This window comes from Bidens hawaiensis, unplaced genomic scaffold (assembly GCF_021521415.1).
Source record: "Bidens hawaiensis isolate Kalapana, Puna unplaced genomic scaffold, B.hawaiensis_p1.1 tig00001511_1, whole genome shotgun sequence".
NCBI lineage: Eukaryota > Viridiplantae > Streptophyta > Magnoliopsida > Asterales > Asteraceae > Bidens > Bidens hawaiensis.
This window is the reverse complement of record NW_027491085.1, coordinates 3,734,797-3,757,392: the sequence shown is the minus strand read 5'-3', so window position 1 is coordinate 3,757,392 and position 22,596 is coordinate 3,734,797. Positions and strand designations below refer to the sequence as shown.

The window sequence follows — 22,596 nt, the reverse complement described above, 5'->3', positions numbered from 1 at the left end:
TACCTAAATGAGTGATTCATTTCTAACGATTATATAAATATACGGGTTTGGATCAAATACAAATGAAATTAACGTGTTAAACGTGAGAATCAAGTAGAATAATTATATATACAAGTAGAGTAATTATGTAATTACTCTATGATGTAATTACGTAATTACTCTACTTATATATATAATTACTCTATTTGATTCTCACATTTTACACGTTAATTTCATTTTTACATTAAACTGCCCTAAAAATATACCAACGCCTAAGAAAAAGATGGTCTGTAAAATTATCTTTGTATGTTTTTTCTCTCTCTACTTTTTTTAATTACCTTTCCTTTTTCTGCCATTATGCTTTCCAAAAGTCTGAAGACGATGCATTGGATATTTGCATGGGATCTTTAAAGTTTAAAGGCATGTGATTGTGCATGCACGCTATAGAATCTTACCAAATAAATTATCTATAAAGGTGTTGTGTTTCAAATAGATACCTTTTGGATTTCTTCAATTTTACATTTTACAGTTTTTACTTATAACCCGTTTTTAGCATGTCATCGATCTCGTTTTGCCAAACTTACTAATTATCAGCCTATTAGGGTTGGCCCTTGAGGGTGGCTGGGTGGTCGACGGCCACATACCCAACATGACATCCCACTAGGCCCGATAGTTTTTATTTTTATAAAAAGATTATATGTATTTTTATTAAATACAATGTGTATATTTAATGTTTAAACTCAATTATATACTCACTAGCTTGGTTTATTGGAATTGAGTTAACAATATTGAAATATACAATAGAGGATTTGTATAGCGTGAGTAGACAAAGAAAGGTGCATGAAATGCGAAACTGAAAAGCGGTAGCTACCATCACCTCACCACTACCACTGCCACTGCCACTGCTAACTACTTTAACAACAATCGGTCCTCAATTCCTTACGCCGCCGTGACGGAACGACTGCGACTACACCGCCATGGAATTCGTTAAGCTAATCTGCCCTACCTCTCCTTACGTAAGCATATTAATTACGTTTCATTTTCTCTATTTATCTATCATGACGGTTTTGAGTCGTAAATCGAAATTGAAACTTGTTAATTGACTTATAAATTCATCGATGATGATGATATTCAGTCAGAAGTTAACTTAATTATTGTAATTTTGTTTACTTAGAAGTAATTACTTCATGTTCAATTTGGCTTAATTGCCAGAATTTTGACGATCTTCGTTATTAGGTTATAATCATTCGTGTAAATTAGTTCACTAACTCTTCAATTCCATTTTCACAACCTAATTCTACATGTTTATAGAGGATTTAGTAAAATTTCATAAAAAATTTCGAGTGTCACAGTGGACATGAAACTTTTAGTTACAGTTGTTGACAGGGTAGAATAATGTAATAGAATCTAATTTGAATATATTGTTTACAACAACCTACACATCACCTTTTGTGTGTGTATGCTTCAGGCTGAAATTTATGCTAAAAATCTAATAAAAGATTAGAATCTAACTGTTTTGCTATATCATGTTACCTAGATGACTGGTTTCCAAAATTAAAATTCATATGGAAATTAAATGCAATTGATGAAATTATGCTATTAATACTCTTATGTGGATCATAAACAAAATCACTTGATAACTGAATTTTGTTTTAGCCTTTTTTTTTTTGCTTTCTTTTATGATCTTTGTATAATGTATTAATATTCCTAACTCTGTTTCTTGTATCAGATATGGGATGGAAATGGAATTTCAAGATGCATAAATGACATATATCCTTTCTTTTATGGACTTTTTTATGCTATATTAATGCTCAAAATTAAACACAATAATTAATACACATACACAAAGTGTTATCTTACTATGCTTCATTGATTGTACTTTCTTAACAATATTTTCACAGTTCTAGGGTTTGGATCAAGTATAATAACACTTGTCATAATTGTTGTGCTTGTCATTTCCGAAAGAACTACCAGAGGACGTAGAAAGGTAACAAGTGCTTATTGCAATATAGTTGGACTAAAAATGAGGCTATTGTGTTTAATTAATAGTACGCAATGCAGATATATCTCTATGAGAAGGTTTTCTTGCTCCTTTTACCCGTAATTGGGGCATGTATTGCATGCTTTGATATAACTATGCTTCTAAATAACACAAGAAATGGTCATCCTGCTTTATATCATGAATGGCTCCTAAGATGCTCTCAACTCATTGTTTGGGTAAGACTTTTATTAATGAATTTAATTCTTAATATAGCTGTGAAATTTTCTGATTTTGATTCTTTTGGTACATACTATAGGCTACTATACTTATTGTTTCAAGGTTTGATTGCTGGTTATTTGTCTTATCGAATCGGGTACTGTGTTTTTGGTGGATCATTAAACTGTTGTTAGCGATCCCAGTTTTGCAAGCAACCTTTTCTTCTATGGAGGTAATTACTTTTATCTTCCTGATACTGCATTTTCGCTAATGTGGCATATGAAACACTTTTTATTTTCAACTTGATGGATTTTTTTACTTTCCTTTTTTGTTTGTGTGACATATGATATGCTTTCAAAGTTCTCTCACCGCGCCTGAATAAGCATAACCTAGACGTTCTTCATTTGCTTCCGTTTTATCGTTTTGGAATGTTGGTAATTAGATTGTAACGACTAAATGTTGGAAATTAGATTTTGTAATTATCAAAAGCTATTTGGACAACAATCTAAGTACTATTGAATCTGAAGTCTTTAGAAAGACATCAGTTAACTTACATTTTGTTCTGCAGGTTTTTAGCTGCATTAATGAGAGCTTAATAGTTTCAGCGGATGTTCTGTTTGGTGTACTGATTTATATTATCAGAATGAAGCAGGCATCTCGCAGGAATAGGTAACCGATCCCATAAGTTATGTTACTTCTGGTTATCAGTCAGATGCACAAAATAATTCACAGTTATCAATTCCTCTTATTTATAGTTTAAATTCACAATTTTAAAAGCAAATTATCTGGAACTTATATAGAAAGTGTTATCATTCCTAAACTAAAACTTGATTATTACGTGTGTTATGTTTATAATCTTCTTGACTTTTTACCCATCAATCTGTAGTTCAATGGAAGAGTCACTGATTTCCTGTGAAACGGATATGGATGACCATTTTCGTTCAAATCCTGTACGTATTATTAAACTTCAAAATCTTAACCTTAAGATGTAATGTTTTACAACAGGGTTTGCTAGGATCAGTGTAGCATTACACATTATTTTACTATTTTCAAATAAGGTAACTTATGTGTTGTTTTTAATTGTTTAATAAAGGGGGTTCTTGCCAACTTTTGGAATATAATGACATTCAAATCTATAAATCCCGTAATGGAACATGGTGCAAAGAAACAGCTTGACTTTAATGATTTGCTTCAACTACCAACCGACATGGATCCTTTGTTCTGCCATGATTCTTTGCTTAACTGTTGGGAAGATCAAACCAGACATGATTGCTCTCATCCTTCTCTGTTTTGGACAATTTGTTATGCATATGGATGGCCATATATGTGTTTAGGCCTGTTAAAGGTTCTACAAATTATCTCCTTACTACTTTCTAGCTTAGGAACAGAATAACAAAGAAGAAAAATAAAAAAGCTATAAATGGGCCAAAGACCAAACTCGGTCATAGGCCCGGCCCAGAATAGCCTGATAAGTCCCAAGTAGAGGTGTCATTTTCAAACAGGACACTCAAGTAGAGGTGCATCAACAAGTGATTTAAGTTTGGAATTGTTTTCAAACTGACCAAACATGTATATTCATGTCACTGTTGATATTTTTGGTCATTTTACAATTTGGGGAGTTTATAGAGTAGAATATTAATTGTACAAATCCAAGGGTGAAATAGTGATTTTAAGGGTGAAATGGGAATCTTACAATTTCAAGAGTCGAATGATAATCTTACATTTTCCAGGATAAAATGGTAATCATACAATTTCAAGGGTAAAGTGGATATTTTATAGTTTTAAGGGTAAAAATGATGCTTGTACAATTTCAAGTGTAAAGTGATAGTCTTACAATTTCAAGAGTAAAATGGTAATCTTAAATTCAAGGGTAAAATGGTAATTTTTATAGTTTCAGGGGTAAATGGTTATTGGAAAAAACAGGGTTTTTGTGGGCAGGGAACAGCCAAAATGAAGCAAAATGAAACATGAGTGGACTTACTGAGAATGTTTATGCATGAATAGCCTGTTAGAAACAAAGCCATGCTTGGGTACCAAAAAATAAAAAGAAAAGTAAAAACTTAATATCAGTGGTGTAGTAAGTGTTATTTCTCTTATAGTCTTTATATGTCTCATACTCTATAAATACTTCAGGTACTAAATGACTGTCTTGGTTTTGCTGGACCCTTGCTTCTTAATTTACTGATTAAGTATCTTCAAGAAGGTCAATTTCTATCTTTGTTTATCTTTATCCTTTATGTATGATGGTAATGTATAGTTCATCTTTTAATAACTTATGACATTGATATTGTAACGTTGAGTTTAGGAATCCATTGATTTCTTGACACTTTCAAAAATGGGAATTGCACTTTCTATTTGCTTCTAATACTATGTGAACTGCCTCGATTGATATTCCCATTAATAACCATATTTGTTTTTTATTACAAACAGGATCTGGGAATTTTGATGGTTATTTCCTCGCCATTTCCCTTGGCTTGACTTCCATTTTGAAGTAAGTCTTATGCTCTTATTGTGGTAATACTATTACATCAAAAAGTTATATTGCTTCTAACTTACCAAAATAATTTCAGATACTCGATAATGGAAACTCATGTTCTATTCCCTTGTTTGCTCCTTTATGTACTTTTTTTTCATTAACACTGAAAAGTTGTAAATGAAATCTTGATGATATTGTATTGTATATAAACTTCTCACTATTATAATGGTGCAGATCTTTTCTGGATACTCAGTATACATTCTGGCTTTCCAAATTAAAGTTGAAGCTACGTTCTGGTCTTATGACCATTATATTTCGAAAGGTAAATTCTTATTTGTTTCTTGGTTTTTGGTTATAGAGACACACATGTATATATGCATGCATGTATATATTCGGTAAAGTTAAATGATGCTATGTTTTTAGTAGTAGTTCATTCATGCGTAAGAAGGTAATTAAGAAAAGCCAAAATGAAAGCTAAGAAGGTTTATATGATAATATATATAATTACAATTGACCTTATATGTAATAAAACAACTTTTTTTTTTCAGTGTCTCCACGTCAGCCTTGCTAATAAAACACGGTTTTCAGAGGGGGAAATCCAAACGTTCATGTCTGTGGATGCCGATCGAACTGTAAATATGTGCAACAGTTTTCATGACATGTGGAGGTCTTTATCTATTTCTTTCACACATCTTCATAATAAAGTAACAACTTAAATTTTTTTTATCATTTGTACTGAATTTGAATCATATAAATCATTTTTTAACCTTTCAGCTTGCCAGTACAAATTGGAATCGCCCTGTATTTGCTCTATACACAAGTTCAGTTTGCTTTTGTTGCTGGAATCACAATAACTATATTATTGATACCGGGTATAGTATAGGGTCTTCACATTTCGTACTTTTTGATGTATGATATCTCTCTAATCATTTAATAATAACGTGTACAGTAAATAAATGGATTGCTGAAATGATTGCCAGTGCCACAAAAAACATGATGGAGCAAAAGGATGAAAGGTGTGTGCACCTTTGCTAAAGTATTCATTGTTTTTAGAATAACAGTTTGTTTTCAAATGTAAGTATAATATAAAGTAACAACTTTGCAGGGTTAGAAGGACCGGTGAACTATTGACATATATTCGCACCTTGAAAATGTATGGTTGGGAGCTTCTTTTTAGTGGTTGGTTAATGAAGACAAGATCCTTAGAAGTCAAATATTTATCGGTAACAAATACTCTCTACAAAACTATATAATTGATATAGGTGGCAATTTTGAACCATTTATTTATGAACATGTCGATTTTGGATTATGTTTAATCTAAGGATCAAATGAGTCAAAAGCCTCATCCTATACTTTTTGAGTAATATGAGTAAGGCTAAACTTTTTGTACAAAAAGTGTTTCGGATCAACCAAAACCTACAACGCTACTTGTTCCGGGCCAAACCTGCTTTTGACAAATTATATGTGTTGCAACCCTTAATCACTGGCATCCTAATATGGTTTTGTTCTTACTGTTTGATATCTTTTTTTGTAGACGAGAAAGTACTTGGATGCATGGTGTGTATTCTTTTGGGCAACTACACCAACTCTTTTTTCTTTATTCACATTTGGACTCTATGTTATTATGGGGAATCAACTAGATGCAGCAACGGTATAATAAACCCGGTTTACAATGCATAGAGCTACCTGTTATTTTCTTATTTATGAATTTGATCCGTTCACTTTTGAATGGGTAAATTTCGGGATTCAGGTATGATTTATATATCAAGGGTCAAACAGGTTGAAAGCCACCCGATGTGTACTTTTGATAAGTAAGGCATCCTAAGTCATTATTAAAAAAAAAAAAAAAACTAGACTATTACAGAACAAATAATTTTTGTAATCATATCTAACACACTGAGTATTCATAGAAAGATTTAAAATATGGGATAAACGGTGTTTCAGTCAACACAACTCTCGTGTACAAAAATTGTCTGTTTTGACCCGTTACCCGACCCGTCTGGCCTGTCCTATTTGCATCTCTAAAACTATATCTCCTTATTGAATTAACCCTCTACTTTTGCAGGTTTTTACTTGTCTTGCTCTATTTAACAATTTGATTTCCCCGTTAAACTCATTCCCATGGGTCATTAACGGGTTGATTGATGTGAGTTTTTATATACCCTTAAACCGCTTCAAAATAAAGTTTTTCAGCTAACAGAAAATATGTTTACTTCGTTTGTTAAAATTTATCCTTAGGCAGTTATATCTACCAGGCGGTTGAGCAAGTTTCTCTCGTGTGTTGAGCATGAACCATCCTCTTCCACCAAAGAAAGATATAATTTTACAGATGAAGAAATGGATATTGTGATGAAAGATGCTTGTTGTACATGGTCACTTGACCAAGAAGTCAAAGAACTGATTCTGGATCATGTCAATCTTGCTATTCCAAAGGGTTCTCTAGTTGCAGTTATTGGAGAGGTCAAACCTTCACTTGACATTCCTCAGTTAATGTGCATAGCACATGACTGAACTTAACGAAAAAAACTAATGCCTGTTAGTGGAAAGGACTAAACGTGTAAAAAAATTCGAACATAAAGAATGATTTCTGTCATTTCTTTAGTTCAAAAATGAAACCTGTAATTTGATATATACCTAGAGGATGAAAATGTAATTTACTCTATACAATATCAGTGAAACATAATATAATGCATGTTTGCAGGTTGGTTCGGGTAAATCTTCCTTGTTGAATTCTGTTCTAGGAGAAATGAATCTTATCAAGGGATCTATATATTCAAAAGGATCTGTTGCATATGTCCCACAGGTTAAAAAAACTTGATTAAATATATAAGTTTCAAACTTATTTCCATAATTTTCAAATTTAAACTTACCTTTATATGGATATGTAGATTCCTTGGATTCTGTCTGGCACGTTTCGAGATAATGTCATATTTGGAAAGGATTATGATCCGATAAGGTACTGTTCTCTCGAAACTGCTGATGTGGCAGTGGCAGTTGATAGTTGATACTAACAAATGAGCTAATATTATTATTACAGATACTCTGCTGTTTTAGGGGCATGTGCTTTAGACACAGATATTTCACTAACTGTTGGAGGTGACATGGCTTACATTGGAGAGAAAGGGGTAAACCTGTCAGGCGGTCAAAGAGCTCGTTTAGCCCTTGCCAGGTGTCATTATCTAATTGGTCCTTTGTGAAAATAGCATTTGATGATAATATGCAAAAGGGTGTTTAATAACTTATATATGGGAAAATGAACAGGGCTGTTTACCATGGATCTGAGTTAATCATGCTGGATGATGTCCTTAGTGCAGTTGATGCACACGTGGCATCCTGGATTTTATCAAATGCTATACTTAGCCCTCTTATGGACCAGAAAACACGCATTCTTTGCACACATAATATTCAGGTAGTTAAATAAAAAGTTAGGATAATAGGAAACTTATAGGTGAACACATATTTATGTTCATGAACATTCGTTTATGTTCGTTGATATCAGTTTACATTTGTTCATTTAAATTCGCATATGTTCGTTCACCGACATTTGTACAAGTCCGTTTGTTAATAAATTCATATATATTTTTCAGACTCGTTACAATTTAGTCTAATTATTACAACTTTTTAGGCCCAACACATTGATGTTCGCATTTACTTTTAATTAGTTCACATTTTATAACCTCTATTAACAACCTTTTAAAACTTTACAGGCAATATTTGCTGCAGATACGGTTGTTATAATGGACAAAGGACAAGTGAAATGGGTGGGAAGTCCAACTGACTGTTCCAATTCATCATACGCATCATTCGTTAAAACTGAAGAACTTAATACCTCATCTGAGACTAAACCACAAGTAGAAACTGGAGATACTTCTATGGAGGTCCCTGAGGATGACGTGGCAGAGAGTGAAGTTATTAATATTATGGACCCCACTGATGACATCATCAAGGTTGAAGAGAGGAAAGAAGGCAGAGTTGAAACAACTGTGTACATGTGAGCGCATGTTTTTTAGCAACAATCATCTTGTGTAGACAAGTAGAGGAAGGGTAGGTTGGTTTGAGTCGCTTTGGGCTCAGATCGAACCGTTCGCTTTTGGTTTTCACAATGGGCCTAATCCGGCTTCGGTTTTTTTGCTTTACCATTCGGCTTTGAAATTTTTGTGCCGAAAAGGCCCAAAATAATGAATTTGGGCCTAAAAATGTTGAGCTGAAATAAGGCCCAAAATATTTAGCCAACAACTGAACAGTATTTTTCTATCATGCAGGAGTTATGCTGCATTTTCTGGTTGGTATATAACTGCCATAACATGTTTATCAGCACTTCTCATGCAAGCTTCTAGAAATGGAAATGATCTGTGGCTGTCTTATTGGGTTGATACAGCTGCATTAGAAAACCATCCAACATCCTTTTATTTGGTAATTATATCGGTTGTTATTATTGGTGCAATGTTCTCAAAACATAATTTAATTAGATTTAGTAAAATATGTATTCTATATGAGGCTGCAGATGAATAAGAAGATTTACCAACTTTTAATTAACACTGCAGGTTGTACTTTGTATCTTTTGTTCTGCAAACTCGTTTCTTACTCTAGTTAGGGCTTTCTCATTTGCATATGGAGGCTTACACGCCGCAATACATGTGCACAATAACTTACTGAAAAAGCTTGTTGACGCACCAATTGCCTTTTTTGACCAGACCCCGAGTGGAAGAATACTTAACAGGTAGCATAAGTTCAAGAAGAGTAAATGTGTCATTTTTGTATGGATTGAAACGGGTCGGGCCAGGTCGAGTTGACCTGAAACACTCTATGTCCTATTTTCTAAAATGATTACAAAATATGTTATTATAATAATAATGCTGATTGCTGTTGTAGGTTGTCTTCAGATCTATACACAATTGATGACTCTCTACCATTCATTCTCAATATTCTGCTTGCCAATTTTGTTGGGCTCTTAGGAATTGCTATAATTTTGTCCTTTGTGCAGGTAATTGTTACATTAACATTAATACTTTTTAACTTTACTTGTTATTAACTTTGGTCATTATTCATTTTTGTGTATAGGTCATGTTCTTGCTTCTTATTCTGCCCTCTTGGTATGTCTACAGCAAAGTGCAGGTACTAGTTACATAAACAGTAGCTCCTATCAATATATCAGTCCCATACAAATACTTAAATGATAAAACAAAAAACAATAATAGTTTGATCCATTTAGTTATGAATAAGTCGACATGGCGTGTTCTAACTCAACATTTAGTTATGAATAGGCCACACACACAGAGGCAATAGTAACACATACTGATAAATATTGGAATATTCAGTTTTACTACAGGTCAACATCACGTGAATTAAGAAGACTTGACAGCGTATCACGATCACCCATATATGCATCGTTCTCTGAAATACTTGATGGATCATCAACTATCCGCGCTTTTAAATCCGAGGTGAAAATGTTTCCTTAAAATTTGGTCTTCATGCGCCACGTCAACAAAAATAATCATGGTCAAAAGCTAACGACACATTAGTTACAGTGTCATCATTTGACGCGTCACTCAATCATACTACCTTATGGAACTAAGTAATGCTCTTTATCTGTACACAGGACTATTTCTTGTCAAGATTTATCGACCACGTTCAAATGTATCAGAAAACTTCTTATTCAGAAACAATAGCAAGCCTGTGGCTGTCCTTACGCCTACAAGTACTCATCTTAAAACTAATTTTCAATATTGCATTTTAAGAAATTGATGTAAGCGTGTATCTTAAATAACTTAATAATATCAATAATTAGTGTATGGCCTCAGTTCTTAGCAGCTTTTGTTGTATCTTATATTGCGGTGATGGCGGTTTTTGGATCCAATGGATATCTTCCAATCAATCTAGGTACCCCAGGACTGGTAAGTCATCAATTTATTGAGTCAATTTAGTCCCCTGTACTTATAAATGGACCATTTGGGTTGTGTTATATCTCAAACGGGTCAAATCAAAAGAATTAGTTGAAAGTTGACCAAAGTCTTATCTTGATGACCTCCTTATCAACTTTTTTTCCTAGTTTTATATCATTTATTGTAATAATGTTGTTTTTGTAACTATAACTAACATAGTTATAAAAAAGTTTTAGTATAGAATGTTCGTGGGCCAGCCCGTCAACCTGCTTCAACCCAAACCTAGCAGTGTGTATGGGTTGGTTTTGGTCTAAAACCAAACCAAATACCGGGATTTTGGTTTTTGAGTTTTTAAATTGGGCTAAAATATCCAGGTTACGCTGTTTATCACATTTTGTAAAAAAACATGATTTTAGCATTTACGATCACAAACTTTGTAAACAGGTTGGTTTAGCTCTATCCTATGCAGCTCCAGTTGTATCATTGTTAGGGAATTTTTTGACAAGTTTCACAGAGACCGAGAAAGAACTAGTCTCAGTTGAGAGGGTTCTTCAGGTACTTTTAACTATAATATTTATATTATAGTTTTTTTTTTTTTTTTTGCAACACTTACAATTACAAGTTGTAAATTTGATTATATTCATTATATAGTACATGGATATCCCTCAAGAAGAACTTGAAGGAAACATGAGTTTAGATGCAACTTGGCCATTTAAAGGACATATTGAATTCCATCATGTAACACTCAGATATATGCCATCATTGCCTCCGGCATTTCGTGATCTTAGTTTTACAATAGCAGGAGGAACACAGGTTTGTCAATCTACTAACATAAATGTCATATTTAATGCATCCTATGTTTTTCCGGTCCTATGATTGCTGATCCTAAGTAGAGGTGGCAACACGGGTGTGTAGGGGTTTAAACAAGCCAAGATGCTTGTGAGCTACTCGAGACCGTCTCGTTTAACGCTCGAATAGAGCCGAGCATGAGCCCAAGCCTAAATATAAGCTTGTTTAATAAACGAGCCTGAGCCCGAGGTTCACTTATTGAGCTCGAGTTGACTTGCGAGCCTAAACAAACCTACTACTTATGTAATTCTTATTACAATTTATTTGATAGATATTTACATAATAACTATTACTATGTATATACTTTTTAATAAAACAACTAAACAATTTATATGTCATAAGTTAAACGAGTCAAGCATGAGCTTAAGAGAGAAAGCTCAAAACGAGCTGAGCTTGACCTCAGACAATCTTGGGCTCAGCCTGGCTTGTTTGCACCCCTACGGGTGGGTCAGGCATTCAATATGAGTTCGGGTCAAAAACTATATTATTACAATATCAATCATGGAATTAGATACAATCACAAAAACTATATTACTACGATAATAATCTAAATTTTTAAAATAAAATGTACTAGGAATTTTTTTTTAAGATAAAAATAACCCAAATTATTGTCACTGACAATCCATAAATTATTGTGGTTTCTGATCAGGTAGGAATTGTTGGAAGAACAGGTGCAGGCAAATCAAGCATCTTGAATGCTTTATTCCGCCTCAACCCAATATGCGCAGGAAATATTATAGTTGATGGCATAAACATAGCAGACATTTCTTTGAGAGATCTTAGGTCGCGTTTTGCTGTTGTTCCTCAAACTCCATTTCTTTTCAAAGGAACTATAAGGTAAAATCCTTCATATTTAAGCTGTGGCAAGATGAGTCCGGTGGGCGGGTTGGATAACCGGTCAAAATGGCTTCTTACTGAAACATGTCATTTAAAAAAAATTATAAAAAAATCATGAGTTGCTAAGATCAAACTTCATCTTTTACCACTATAAAGGGTAAAATGGTCAAAACACTACATTTAGTAGTAATATTAAGTATTATCAAAACTGAACCGGATAGGCAGGTTGCCAGGTTGGATAGGAATTGGTCCGGTTAAGCCTCCCTGACCGTTCTTCATTTGAGCTGGCCAGTTATGGTGGACCGGATTTTCAAGCTTTTATGTTTTTTAAATTGTTTTTTTTCTTAAAAATCGCATATTTTTATTCACTTAGTCTCGAGACTTCATATTTATTTATCAAGTCTTTATATTTTAAAAAAAATGCCGATTCACACCAAAACATAAAGTATTTTGATGTTTTGTTTTATATTAGATGTATGTATATAATTTTAATTTTATATTATATATGACGTCAGGGGGTTCTTAAATCCGGTCCGAATTGTTAACTGGTAAGGCAACCGGTTCATTGTCCAGTCCGGTTATAAAAAGTTAAAAACATTGATTATATTACTACAAAATACGACCCCGCTTAAAGAAGCAATATTAGTACAAAATAATCTAAATGTTTGCATAGTGACAATTTAGGAGGTTGACTGGCCCATTTGACTCTTTTTCAGCAAACTTTTTGTTATTTGAACCATGCATAGTAAACTTGTCAAATTTGTCATTTGGAAATAACAAGATATCTATGTTTTCCTGCATATTAACTCAAGGGACAATTTAGACCCCTTTAACATACACGAAGACTTAAATATTTGGAAAGCTTTAGAGAAATGTCATATTGAGGAGGAGGTTCGGGCCGCAGGAGGACTAGATATGCAAATAAAAGAGTCTGGAACTTCATTTTCAGTTGGGCAACGACAACTCCTTTGCCTTGCACGCGCCTTTCTTAAGTCTACTAAGGTTAGAACGGTTCATATTTGTAATGTAGAGATGGCTAAATGGGTGGGTTTGGTTTGTCAGAAATGTTATGATTTTGTTAACAGATTATTTCATTTTATATCCATATGAAGGTTCAAATTTTCGTAGCAGTAAACACTGTTTACCTTACCAAAACACTAAAAATATCAGTTTTGTTCATAAGGGAGGGTTCTAGCCGCAGAGCACGGTTTGATGTGAGAATACGCAGAGCAAACTAAATCGCTCATTTTATTAATCTTATTTTTTTGTAAAATACAAGAAAATGGTTGAAATGCAATGTTTATGTTTTCTCTTCAACCTACACATGTGACATGTGTGGGTAAATGATTAAAAATCTAAAAGTTTTGTAAAACAAAAAAAAAAGGAAAAACATATGAACAATTTAGTTTGATGATTTTTTAGGTACGTAACGTACACATTTGTATTTAAGAAATACAAAAAATAAAAAAATAAAAAGACCTAAACCATTGATAAATAAAAATACACGTTTAGGTTTGTTCTAATAATTTAGTGTTATAATAAACCTAATGATCAAATGAGAACTCATTTTTAATTGAAGAACTATAAAAACAATTTGTAGCCACGCATTAAGTATATTTAGTTGCATGTTGACTTTAGGGGAGGTGGATTAAAATTAAGATGAAATAAACGTGTGTCTGAATTCGACTTAGTTTTTGAGTTATTAAAGGATCCCTTTCCTAAAATCACAAATATACACATATATTCTCATATTAGAAATACATGGTGTATCGTTTTTTTACCAAGTATACATAGCGTATTATATAATAATGAAACTGTAGTATTACAAATTTTTTGCATAAAGTGATTTTAGAGGTTATATACATTAAAAATACACTTTGGGCAACTTTTTAGTGTGTAGCGTTTTGACTCAAAATTGCCATCTCTTATCGTCTACTCGTGTCTCATATTCCAATTCCCTAATGGTTTCAAATGATGTAGGTGTTATGTTTGGATGAATGTACAGCAAATATAGACACTCAAACCGCTTCAAAACTTAAAGATGCAATATCTAGTGAATGTAGAGGCTTGACAGTTATCACAATCGCTCATCGTATCTCCACAATTCTACATATGGACAATGTTCTTATTCTTGATCAAGGAATCTTGGTAAGTTAGCTAAACTGTCTTAGCTCGTTTTAATCTGTTCATAACTAGAGGTGACAAAATAGGCTTGTCAGGTAATGCGCCAAGACATGGTTTCTATAGTTAATAATTTCATGTTTTGTGGTGATAGAAAATTATGATGCATTTTGTTAAATGGAAACAAGGACCCTCTACTTTATATGACCTTTCCCTTCCACAAAAGTTGTAATAATATAAAATGCAACCTATTCCATCACCTCATGATATGATTATTTTATTTGAATTATTTTGAAAAAAAATGTTTTATAATTTGGTTATTTTTTGGCATGGTACAGGTGGAACAAGGAAACCCTCAGATTCTACTCAAGGACGAGTCTTCTAGATTTTGGAGCTTTGCTAAAGCATCCTCAATGTAGTGCCACCATTCAATATTATGTTCCTTTGTTGTTGTGGCACATGGTACAAAAATATATGTATTGTATGAACTATTGTACTATGTAATATCTATATTCTCGTGGTTAGTTAAAGAAAAAAAAACTTATCTATCTAGGGGCGGTCCCGAGGGTTCTCTAGAATAGGAAAGACACCGAATCAAGTTTCTCTTGTTAGTGTAACACGTTTCGATCTTTAAAACGCCTAAAGAAAATACAGTAGGCCCCTCATAGGACGTTTTCTGTCACAACCGAACCAAATCTTTTTCTTTGATGTTATGTAGACATCGTGTTTTGTTTTTTTTGTTTTTTTTTTAATTTACACTTAGTGAAAGTTCTTAATATACCACCCGCTCTATTTAACATTTTATTGATGTTTGGTTTTGTAATCTCAATTATATTTCCATTTGTGATTTGTACACGCCACAACTCCCCGAAGATTCAAGAATACGAATTTTTTAATTTACAAGTTAAGTTTCTACTTAAAAAACTATTTGTGATCATCACACGTTAGTTATTGATGTGGAATGGATGCATGTCATGTATGGAAAAATGTCATAGTCATGGGGACACATGAATACAAGGATAAAAAGAGTTGAAAATGATGTGAATGTGGGTGTTGGGAGGTGTTTATTGGTGAACAACATGATAACGGGAATAATTCTCTTTGCATTGGTGACACCATCCCCGTCTTTAGTTCAATTATTTTACAAGTTATTATTGTCAACGAATAGGGTTTTGTTAATAAGTTTTATTACTAGTATTTTAATTTATTACACTTTTAACATTTTGTTTTCCAGCATAAATCACCAATAATTGTTGAAGTACAATTATCAAATATTTGAAGATTATGTATACAAGTTTTTTTTAGTTAATTTAGATGTCATTACCTAGCTAAGATGCTAGTCCAAGAAGTGCTAATCGACAGATGGAACCTCCTGGCATCGAGCTAATCTTTCTTTCACTTGTAACTTTGTAAGAAATGTTATGCTTTGTCTATCAATTCCTCTTAAGAGTTCTTAAGGAGAGCCTTAACTCCAGCTGAAAGATGAGACGAGACTCTTATATATTCTCCTCCCACTATATCCCAAACCAAAATGATAAAAGAGTTTTCTCACATTTATCTATTAGTCTTATTTCCTCCAACTCCCTTGCTATTGTAGTAGCTCCGGCATTTGCCTCATCTAAAGGGTCGGGTGGGTTCAAAGAATAAACTTGCTAGTTATGCTTCTCGATTGTACGAACCTTCAAAAATACTTTTCTATATTAAAATGAGACGTCGGTTAGGCTTTAAATGAAAATCATGCAATTGCATATTAAAAAAAAACATCCTATCTTAGAAACTTTTTTCACAATTTAAAGGACCTCCTCACCAAATTTTAAATATCCTAAGAATAAGAAGTCATCTTTTCTAAATTTAAAAATGCATGTATTAAAAACCTCTTTAAAAACTTTAATATAACAAATAAGGATGTTAATGACTTAATGGGATGATCGAGTACTGAGAATCTCCTAATCATACTTGATTGTAACACCGTATTTTATACCGGCCCAATATCAATCGGATATCAGGTACACCCATTGTTTTGATAAAAATTTTCAATGGTATTTCCAAATAAGTATATTACTATTTTAATTTTTATGTAGTTTTATAACCAAGTGAAATTAGAAAAAAAAAAGAAACTAAAAATTAGTAAATTATTTCATTACTCAAGGAAAAATAAAATAACAATAAATATTTGCATGCATGATTCAGGTAAGAAGTAAGTATGTTTCGAATTATTTGGTTTGGTATCACCTAATACTTTACATGTCCCATGCCAAGGAGTTTTTAAAACTAATCTCATACATCAAAATCCCACCTCAAATTACAACCTCAAAATCCAAATCCTACCGCCGTCTCACCAACCACCGCCGCCGTCTCACCAACCAATCTCGTAACAAGCCACCGCCGTCTCACCAACCGCCGCCGCCGCCGCCGTCTCACCAACCAATCTCGCATCCACCTTCCATCTCGTAACAAACCACCGCTGTCTCACCAACCAATCGAACTCACCTTCCATTCCAATCGGATTCACCTTTCAATCCAATCGCATCCTCCGTTCGTCCATCTTGGCCGCTGACATCTCACGCGCGTCCCTCTCGCAACCACCGTCTGTTCAAATTAATAAGAATAATAATATACGTATTCTCTTTCCATTCTTTCAAAAAATCAGATTGTTGATTCAAATTATCTATATTGGTGGTTAATACGTGTTGCACGCCAGGTGTTCGACGAAATTACAACTTACGTTCGGATAAGTTAAAGGTTGTTTACTTGCATTTGGGTGCTTAAGGGGGTATTTTGAGTTGGAGTTCTACCCATTTTGCTTTATTTTGGAGTTATACCTTTCTCCTCTTATGCCTTAGCGGTTGTTGTGGGGTGCTAGATGGGGGGTGAGCAACCCGTAGTTGCTCCCCTCCTTCGAGTGTGAGGGGTTTGGTCTTTGATTCTTGCTCTAACTCATCTTGAGTCGGGGTCTTTAGGGGTCCGGTGTCTTTTGTGATTTGTTTGTTTTCTGTTCTCGTGTGTGCATGGCTACCATAAAAAGAATTCGAAGCGTAAATACAGGAGGGCTTGGTCCTAGCTCCACTTACGGTTTAAGGTCATGTCCCTTTAAGCATTTCCACGAGTGTAAGGATGGTAGACCTGGGTCCTCGGGGTTTTTCCGCCTACTTGAGCACATGCAAAGTACCCATTTCAAAACGGATACTCGGAAGAACCTTTTAAAAGATGCTATCTCCAAGGATTTGGACTTTTTATAGATGTTGGGGAAGCCATTTGGGCGGGGGATAAATGGTTATGTGGGAGGTGCATGACGTTGCATGCCCTTAGCAAGGGGTGCAAGCATGCTGATGGTGTCTATTCTTTTTCTGTGGATTCTGGAGATGCTGGAGAATTCATCGTTGGGATCCAGAAACCTAATCGTGTGTCTGTGGATAGGGACCCAGGTCCATCTGTAGGAGTGGTTGGGGATGTATCCCTTTTGGAACGGGTTTTCTCCCTCCCCATTCAAATGGTTAAGAGCATCCCCCCAAGTTGTCGTTTGGCGTTTGCTCAGACTTTGGCATGCGCTTTACGCAAGGTAGTGGATTCACCAGGCTTGATTGAGAATTGGGTCAAATTACTATTGTTGCCGCGTTGTACTTTAAGGGTGGTGAAACCTTCCACTAGGCAGGAACGCAGGCCAGGGAATTGAAAGTCTTTGCAATGTAGTAGCATTCAGCAAGCACTTGCGGTGTGGAAAGATGGATCTGGTTTTGCTGACTTGGTTCTTTCTCTCTTTGATAACGTGGGGGGAAACACTTTTTCTAAAATAGTGGTGGGAGGGGAGGAGGGTTCTGAAAACAGCCTCAATATTAAACAATGTCTCAGGAAAGTCATGGATGGTCATTTCACAGCTGCAGTCAAGGTATTATGCTCAAGTGGGGTTGCCCCTCTCGGAGATTCAACCATGAAAGCCCTCATTGATAAACACCCAGTGGTGCCGCCTTCGTCCTTGCCTTCTAGCTCTGTCGCCCTGCCTACTCTCTCTATGGATGGGGACTGTGTGCTTAAATGTATCCGATCATTTCCTAAAGGGACCTCATGCGGGAGAGACGGGATGCAGGCGCAACACTTGTTGGACGCTCTTAGTGGTGAGGGATCAGTGACTTCCATGGGTCTGCTCTCAGCCATCACTAAAGTCGTCAACTTATGGCTAGGGGGTCTGTGCCCCAAGGTGTTCGCTGAGTTTATTTCTTCGGCCCCCCTTACCCCTTTATTAAAGCCGGATAATGGAATTCGGCCCATTGCTGTGGGGGCTATCTGGCGTAGGTTGGTTTCTAAAGTGGCTATGAAGATGGTTGGGAAGGAAATGACTCAGTATTTAGGGGACTTTCAGTTTGGGGTAGGGACCCCTAATGGGGCAGAGGCGGTGCTTCACAGCGCGAACCGGTTTCTTAACTCCTTTCACGCGGACGGTTCTTTAGCTATGCTTACCGTGGACTTCTCCAACGCCTTCAATATGGTCGACCGCACAGCCCTTCTCCGGGAGGTTCATCATCATTGCCCGTCTATCTATCTATGGGTCCAGTTCCTTTATGCCCAGCCGGCTAGGTTGTACGTTGGTGATAACTGTATAGGGGCTACTACTGGGGTTCAGTAGGGAGACCCCCTTGGGCCCCTCCTCTTTGCCTTAACATTACACCCTCTTGTTCTCCGGGTACAAAATGACTGTAACCTCCCATTTCATGCTTGGTACTTGGATGATGGGACTATTATTGGTGGTGCCAACAAAGTCGCTAAAGCCCTAGACATTATCAGCTCGAAAGGGCCATCATTGGGGCTGCAACTTAATATTAAGAAAACCGAGGTTTTTTGGCCAGCGTGTAATGGGGTGAAAGTCAAAGATGGGCTTTTCCCTAGTGGGATTGGTAGACCAGAGAGAGGGGTAAAGCTCCTTGGAGGGGCTGTTAGTCGAGATCCCTACTTTATTAAGGAGTTGGCGAGGCGGAGAGCATCTCGTGCGGTTGATCTTATAAAACTCTTACCTTGCCTTAGGGATCCCCAGATCGAACTCCTCCTGCTTAGGTCTTGCATGGGGGGTTGCTAAGTTGCTTTTTGGGTTACGAACATGCCACCCCCATATGATGGATGATGCTGTATCTTGTTTTGATAAGGGGCTTCGAGAAGCCATCGAAGACATAGTTGTATGTGGAGGCCCGTTCTTTGGTGATCTTCAGTGGCGACTTGCATCTTTACCGATGCGCTTAGGGGGTTTAGGCCTTCTTTCGGCTCATGATGTTGGGGTTTACGCTTTTGTAGCGTCGAGGGCTCAGTCTTGGAAGCTACAGAATCACATCTTAAGGAATAGCGGAGTTGTCGACCTGGACTCAGACTACGTGCAGATGGCGCTCTCCCAGACTTTGACTTTGGCGGTTTCTCTAATAAGGACACCGTCCCACCAAAGCCTCAAAAAACTTTGGCGAATGCCCTTTTTGGCAAAATCGCTCAGAGCCTGAGAGAAGTTTTTGGATTGTTCCCCCGACAGAAGGCGGTTATTGAATGCTTACAAGGTCCTCATGCCCAAGATTTTCTGACCATTATCCCGATTGATGGCTTGGGCCAAAGCATGTCTGCGGTCGAGTATAGGGCCATTCTTAAGTACCGTTTGATGGTCCCAATGTACCCAGAAGATGAAACATGTCCGATCTGCCATAAGGCTTGCCTGGATAAATTCGGAGAGCATGCGGTTCATTGCAAGGAGATGCCTGGGTTCAAATACCAACATGATTGGGTGCGGGACGTTCTTTGGGACATCTTAAGGCGAGCTGGGATATCAGCTAAAAAGGAAGCCCCCGTAAACTTCCTTACAGACCCCACAGAGGGGAGATCCACTCTACGACCGGCAGATTTGCTCCTCTTTGGTTGGGCCGGGGGGAAAACACGCTTGTGTTGACCTCACAGGGGTATCTCCCTTAGCTGGTTTGAGGGATAATGGGTTTGTAGCTGGGCAAGCAATGAAAAGGGCTGAAACGAAGAAGGTGGAGAAACATGCTAAAGCTTGCGAAGAGAACCAACATGTTTTTGTCCCTCTGGCTTTTGATACCTTTGGCTCCTTGGCACCGGAAGCTATCCGTTTCCTAACCAGGGTCCAACGGGTTGTACATAGCAATGTGTCGACTCCAAAGGGGCAGGGGTATGTCTTTAGCAGGTTAGGGTTTGCAATTCAGAAAGGGGTGGCGGCGCAGCTTGTTGTCCGCCCACCTGCTATGTTAATGTAATATCTATGTTTCTATATAATGAAAGAAGTTTTAATTTAAAAAAAAATCTCATACATGATCTCATATCCAAAAATACAAGTCATAATACCTATCTCAAATGTTTCAAGTTTGCTCGTGGAGTTTAGGTTCATCACCTCTTATTGCAAAGTTAATTTAAAAGCCTCTTTCATAATAAAAAAAAATGAAAGTATTTTAATTTATTATGATGCCAACCCACACTTTGTAGTAGGACCGAAACCTCAAATTAGTGAATAGGAATTAGGTTGAGTGAAGGAAACACGGATATGATAAAAACAAAAGCCTACTAATAAATTACACATGCATATAAATATTATTTAGAAACCTACTAATAATAATAAATTTGTAAACTTCGACTAGTGTACCAATTAGGTTGAGTGAAGTCTTCCCCTGTCAGCTGTGTAATTGATACTTATAAGCTATTTGAGATCAACGTGTTAAAATTTAAATCAAGCAGAATTTAAATAAACCTTATCTTGATCTTAAGATGAAGCTCGCTTAAATAAACGAGTCCATTGGTTATAAAAATATAATATTACTTATATAACATATAATACCTTAGAAATATATTTATATATAATCGTGTAGATAAAATAGATAAAGAATTAATGAATAATAAACAAGTCAAAAGTAAGTTAATTTAAAGTACTCTTAAAATAAACGTGCCACCTCTGAACCAGGTCCACTGAAATTACAATCCGCCCCTTGTTTGTTCCTGTTGGAATCTCAGAAGGGAAGATAATAATTGTGATCGAAAAGGTCACCTAATTAGCATGTGTAATATGGAATTTCGAAAAGACAAAGAAACTAATATAATACGTGTCCAAACTACATTAAATATTACTGAAATTATAACTAAATCAACACCTAAAAGGGTTGCACATCCATTTATATGCTATCTTATCAAAGCATGGGTTTTGGCCTAACAGTATCCAAAAGATTTAATTAAGCATTGAATTTGGTCTGATTAGAACATAACCAACTATACCAATATGTCAATATTGGTTCCTCCAGTTTATTAACTTGTGTCTTTGAATCCGAAATTACCAACAAGCATTTATTAAATGAAAATAATGGTGTCCTTCACTTATCATGTATAATTTGTTCAAGACGTATTTTATTAAATTAATTACCATTAGTCTTTACATAAAATATTATATCTTATTTTATTTTTCTTCAAAGTCGTTTAATTATGAGAATGATTAGATTTTAGAATATGTATGTGTTACCGTCCTTGTAGGACAAGTATCTACTTTTATAGTCATGAAACTATTTCACGTATTTACTTTATTTTTGCATATGGAATCCTTCAAATTCTTATAAACTTTTGCTAAGCATATTCATTTTTCTACATGTCTTCTTTTCATATACATACTTCATTTTCTTAAAAAGTAAGTCTAGTTTTAACTTTTACATACTAAGACATGCGGACGTCAATTAAGTTTATAAATAAATTTTGTCCGGACATTCAAAAACATATTTTGGTCATCTTTCAAAAACACGTACCAAACTTGAGTGGTGATCATCAACTATCACCAAATCAAGATTAAGCAAACATAAATTGAAGCCCAAATTTTTGGACAAGCCACACATATGAACATATATTACACACATTCTAATTAGATTTTCTTGATTAACAATAAAACATTATATTAGCATTAGAATTAGAAAGTATGACCTTTTTCCATTGAAGGTAGTGGGGAGATGATGAACGGGGCAATCAATTGAAGCTAGCGTTGTTAGGTATATCTAGTAGTCACTGATTATATGATTGAATGCAAGCCTTTCATGTTAGGAAAAGCATCGTTAACCCTTAAATGTCTACCCTAATACCATCACTCAGACACAACATAGACAACTCAATAGCATTAAACTTGCAAGGATATCGAAAACACATTTAAGTAATTTACTGTATCATTGATGTGACTTAACATTCGTGATCACGCTACAGAAATATATTATTGATTTTGATGTAGGTTACAATCAAAAGAGAGATAC

At 35.4% G+C, this 22,596-nt stretch overlaps 1 protein-coding gene across 3 annotated transcripts; it reads left to right on the top strand.

The window, feature by feature from the left end:
• The first annotated feature begins 916 nt into the window (after nucleotides 1-916).
• LOC143583485 (ABC transporter C family member 13-like) lies at nucleotides 917-15,515 on the top strand. 3 transcript variants are annotated; one of them, XM_077065785.1, is made up of 36 exons: nucleotides 917-995; nucleotides 1,709-1,749; nucleotides 1,879-1,966; nucleotides 2,041-2,196; nucleotides 2,277-2,408; nucleotides 2,745-2,845; nucleotides 3,063-3,126; nucleotides 3,270-3,521; nucleotides 4,310-4,379; nucleotides 4,607-4,667; nucleotides 4,887-4,974; nucleotides 5,201-5,319; nucleotides 5,427-5,524; nucleotides 5,602-5,668; nucleotides 5,758-5,875; nucleotides 6,187-6,303; nucleotides 6,718-6,798; nucleotides 6,891-7,112; nucleotides 7,354-7,455; nucleotides 7,541-7,608; nucleotides 7,690-7,821; nucleotides 7,914-8,061; nucleotides 8,360-8,643; nucleotides 8,915-9,065; nucleotides 9,197-9,372; nucleotides 9,525-9,636; nucleotides 9,714-9,767; nucleotides 9,971-10,093; nucleotides 10,252-10,350; nucleotides 10,454-10,546; nucleotides 10,979-11,089; nucleotides 11,186-11,347; nucleotides 12,033-12,220; nucleotides 13,033-13,222; nucleotides 14,201-14,368; nucleotides 14,680-15,515. In XM_077065785.1, exons 1-36 carry the CDS (start codon nucleotides 957-959, stop codon nucleotides 14,758-14,760), a joined length of 4,356 nt encoding a protein of 1,451 aa, XP_076921900.1. In that variant the 5' UTR covers nucleotides 917-956; the 3' UTR covers nucleotides 14,761-15,515. The 3 variants fall into 3 exon arrangements, with proteins under 3 accessions (XP_076921900.1, XP_076921904.1, XP_076921896.1); XM_077065789.1 differs by having other exon boundaries at nucleotides 3,057-3,088; nucleotides 3,235-3,521; XM_077065781.1 differs by lacking the exons at nucleotides 917-995; nucleotides 1,709-1,749 and having other exon boundaries at nucleotides 1,835-2,196.
• Nucleotides 15,516-22,596: the final 7,081 nt, after the last annotated feature.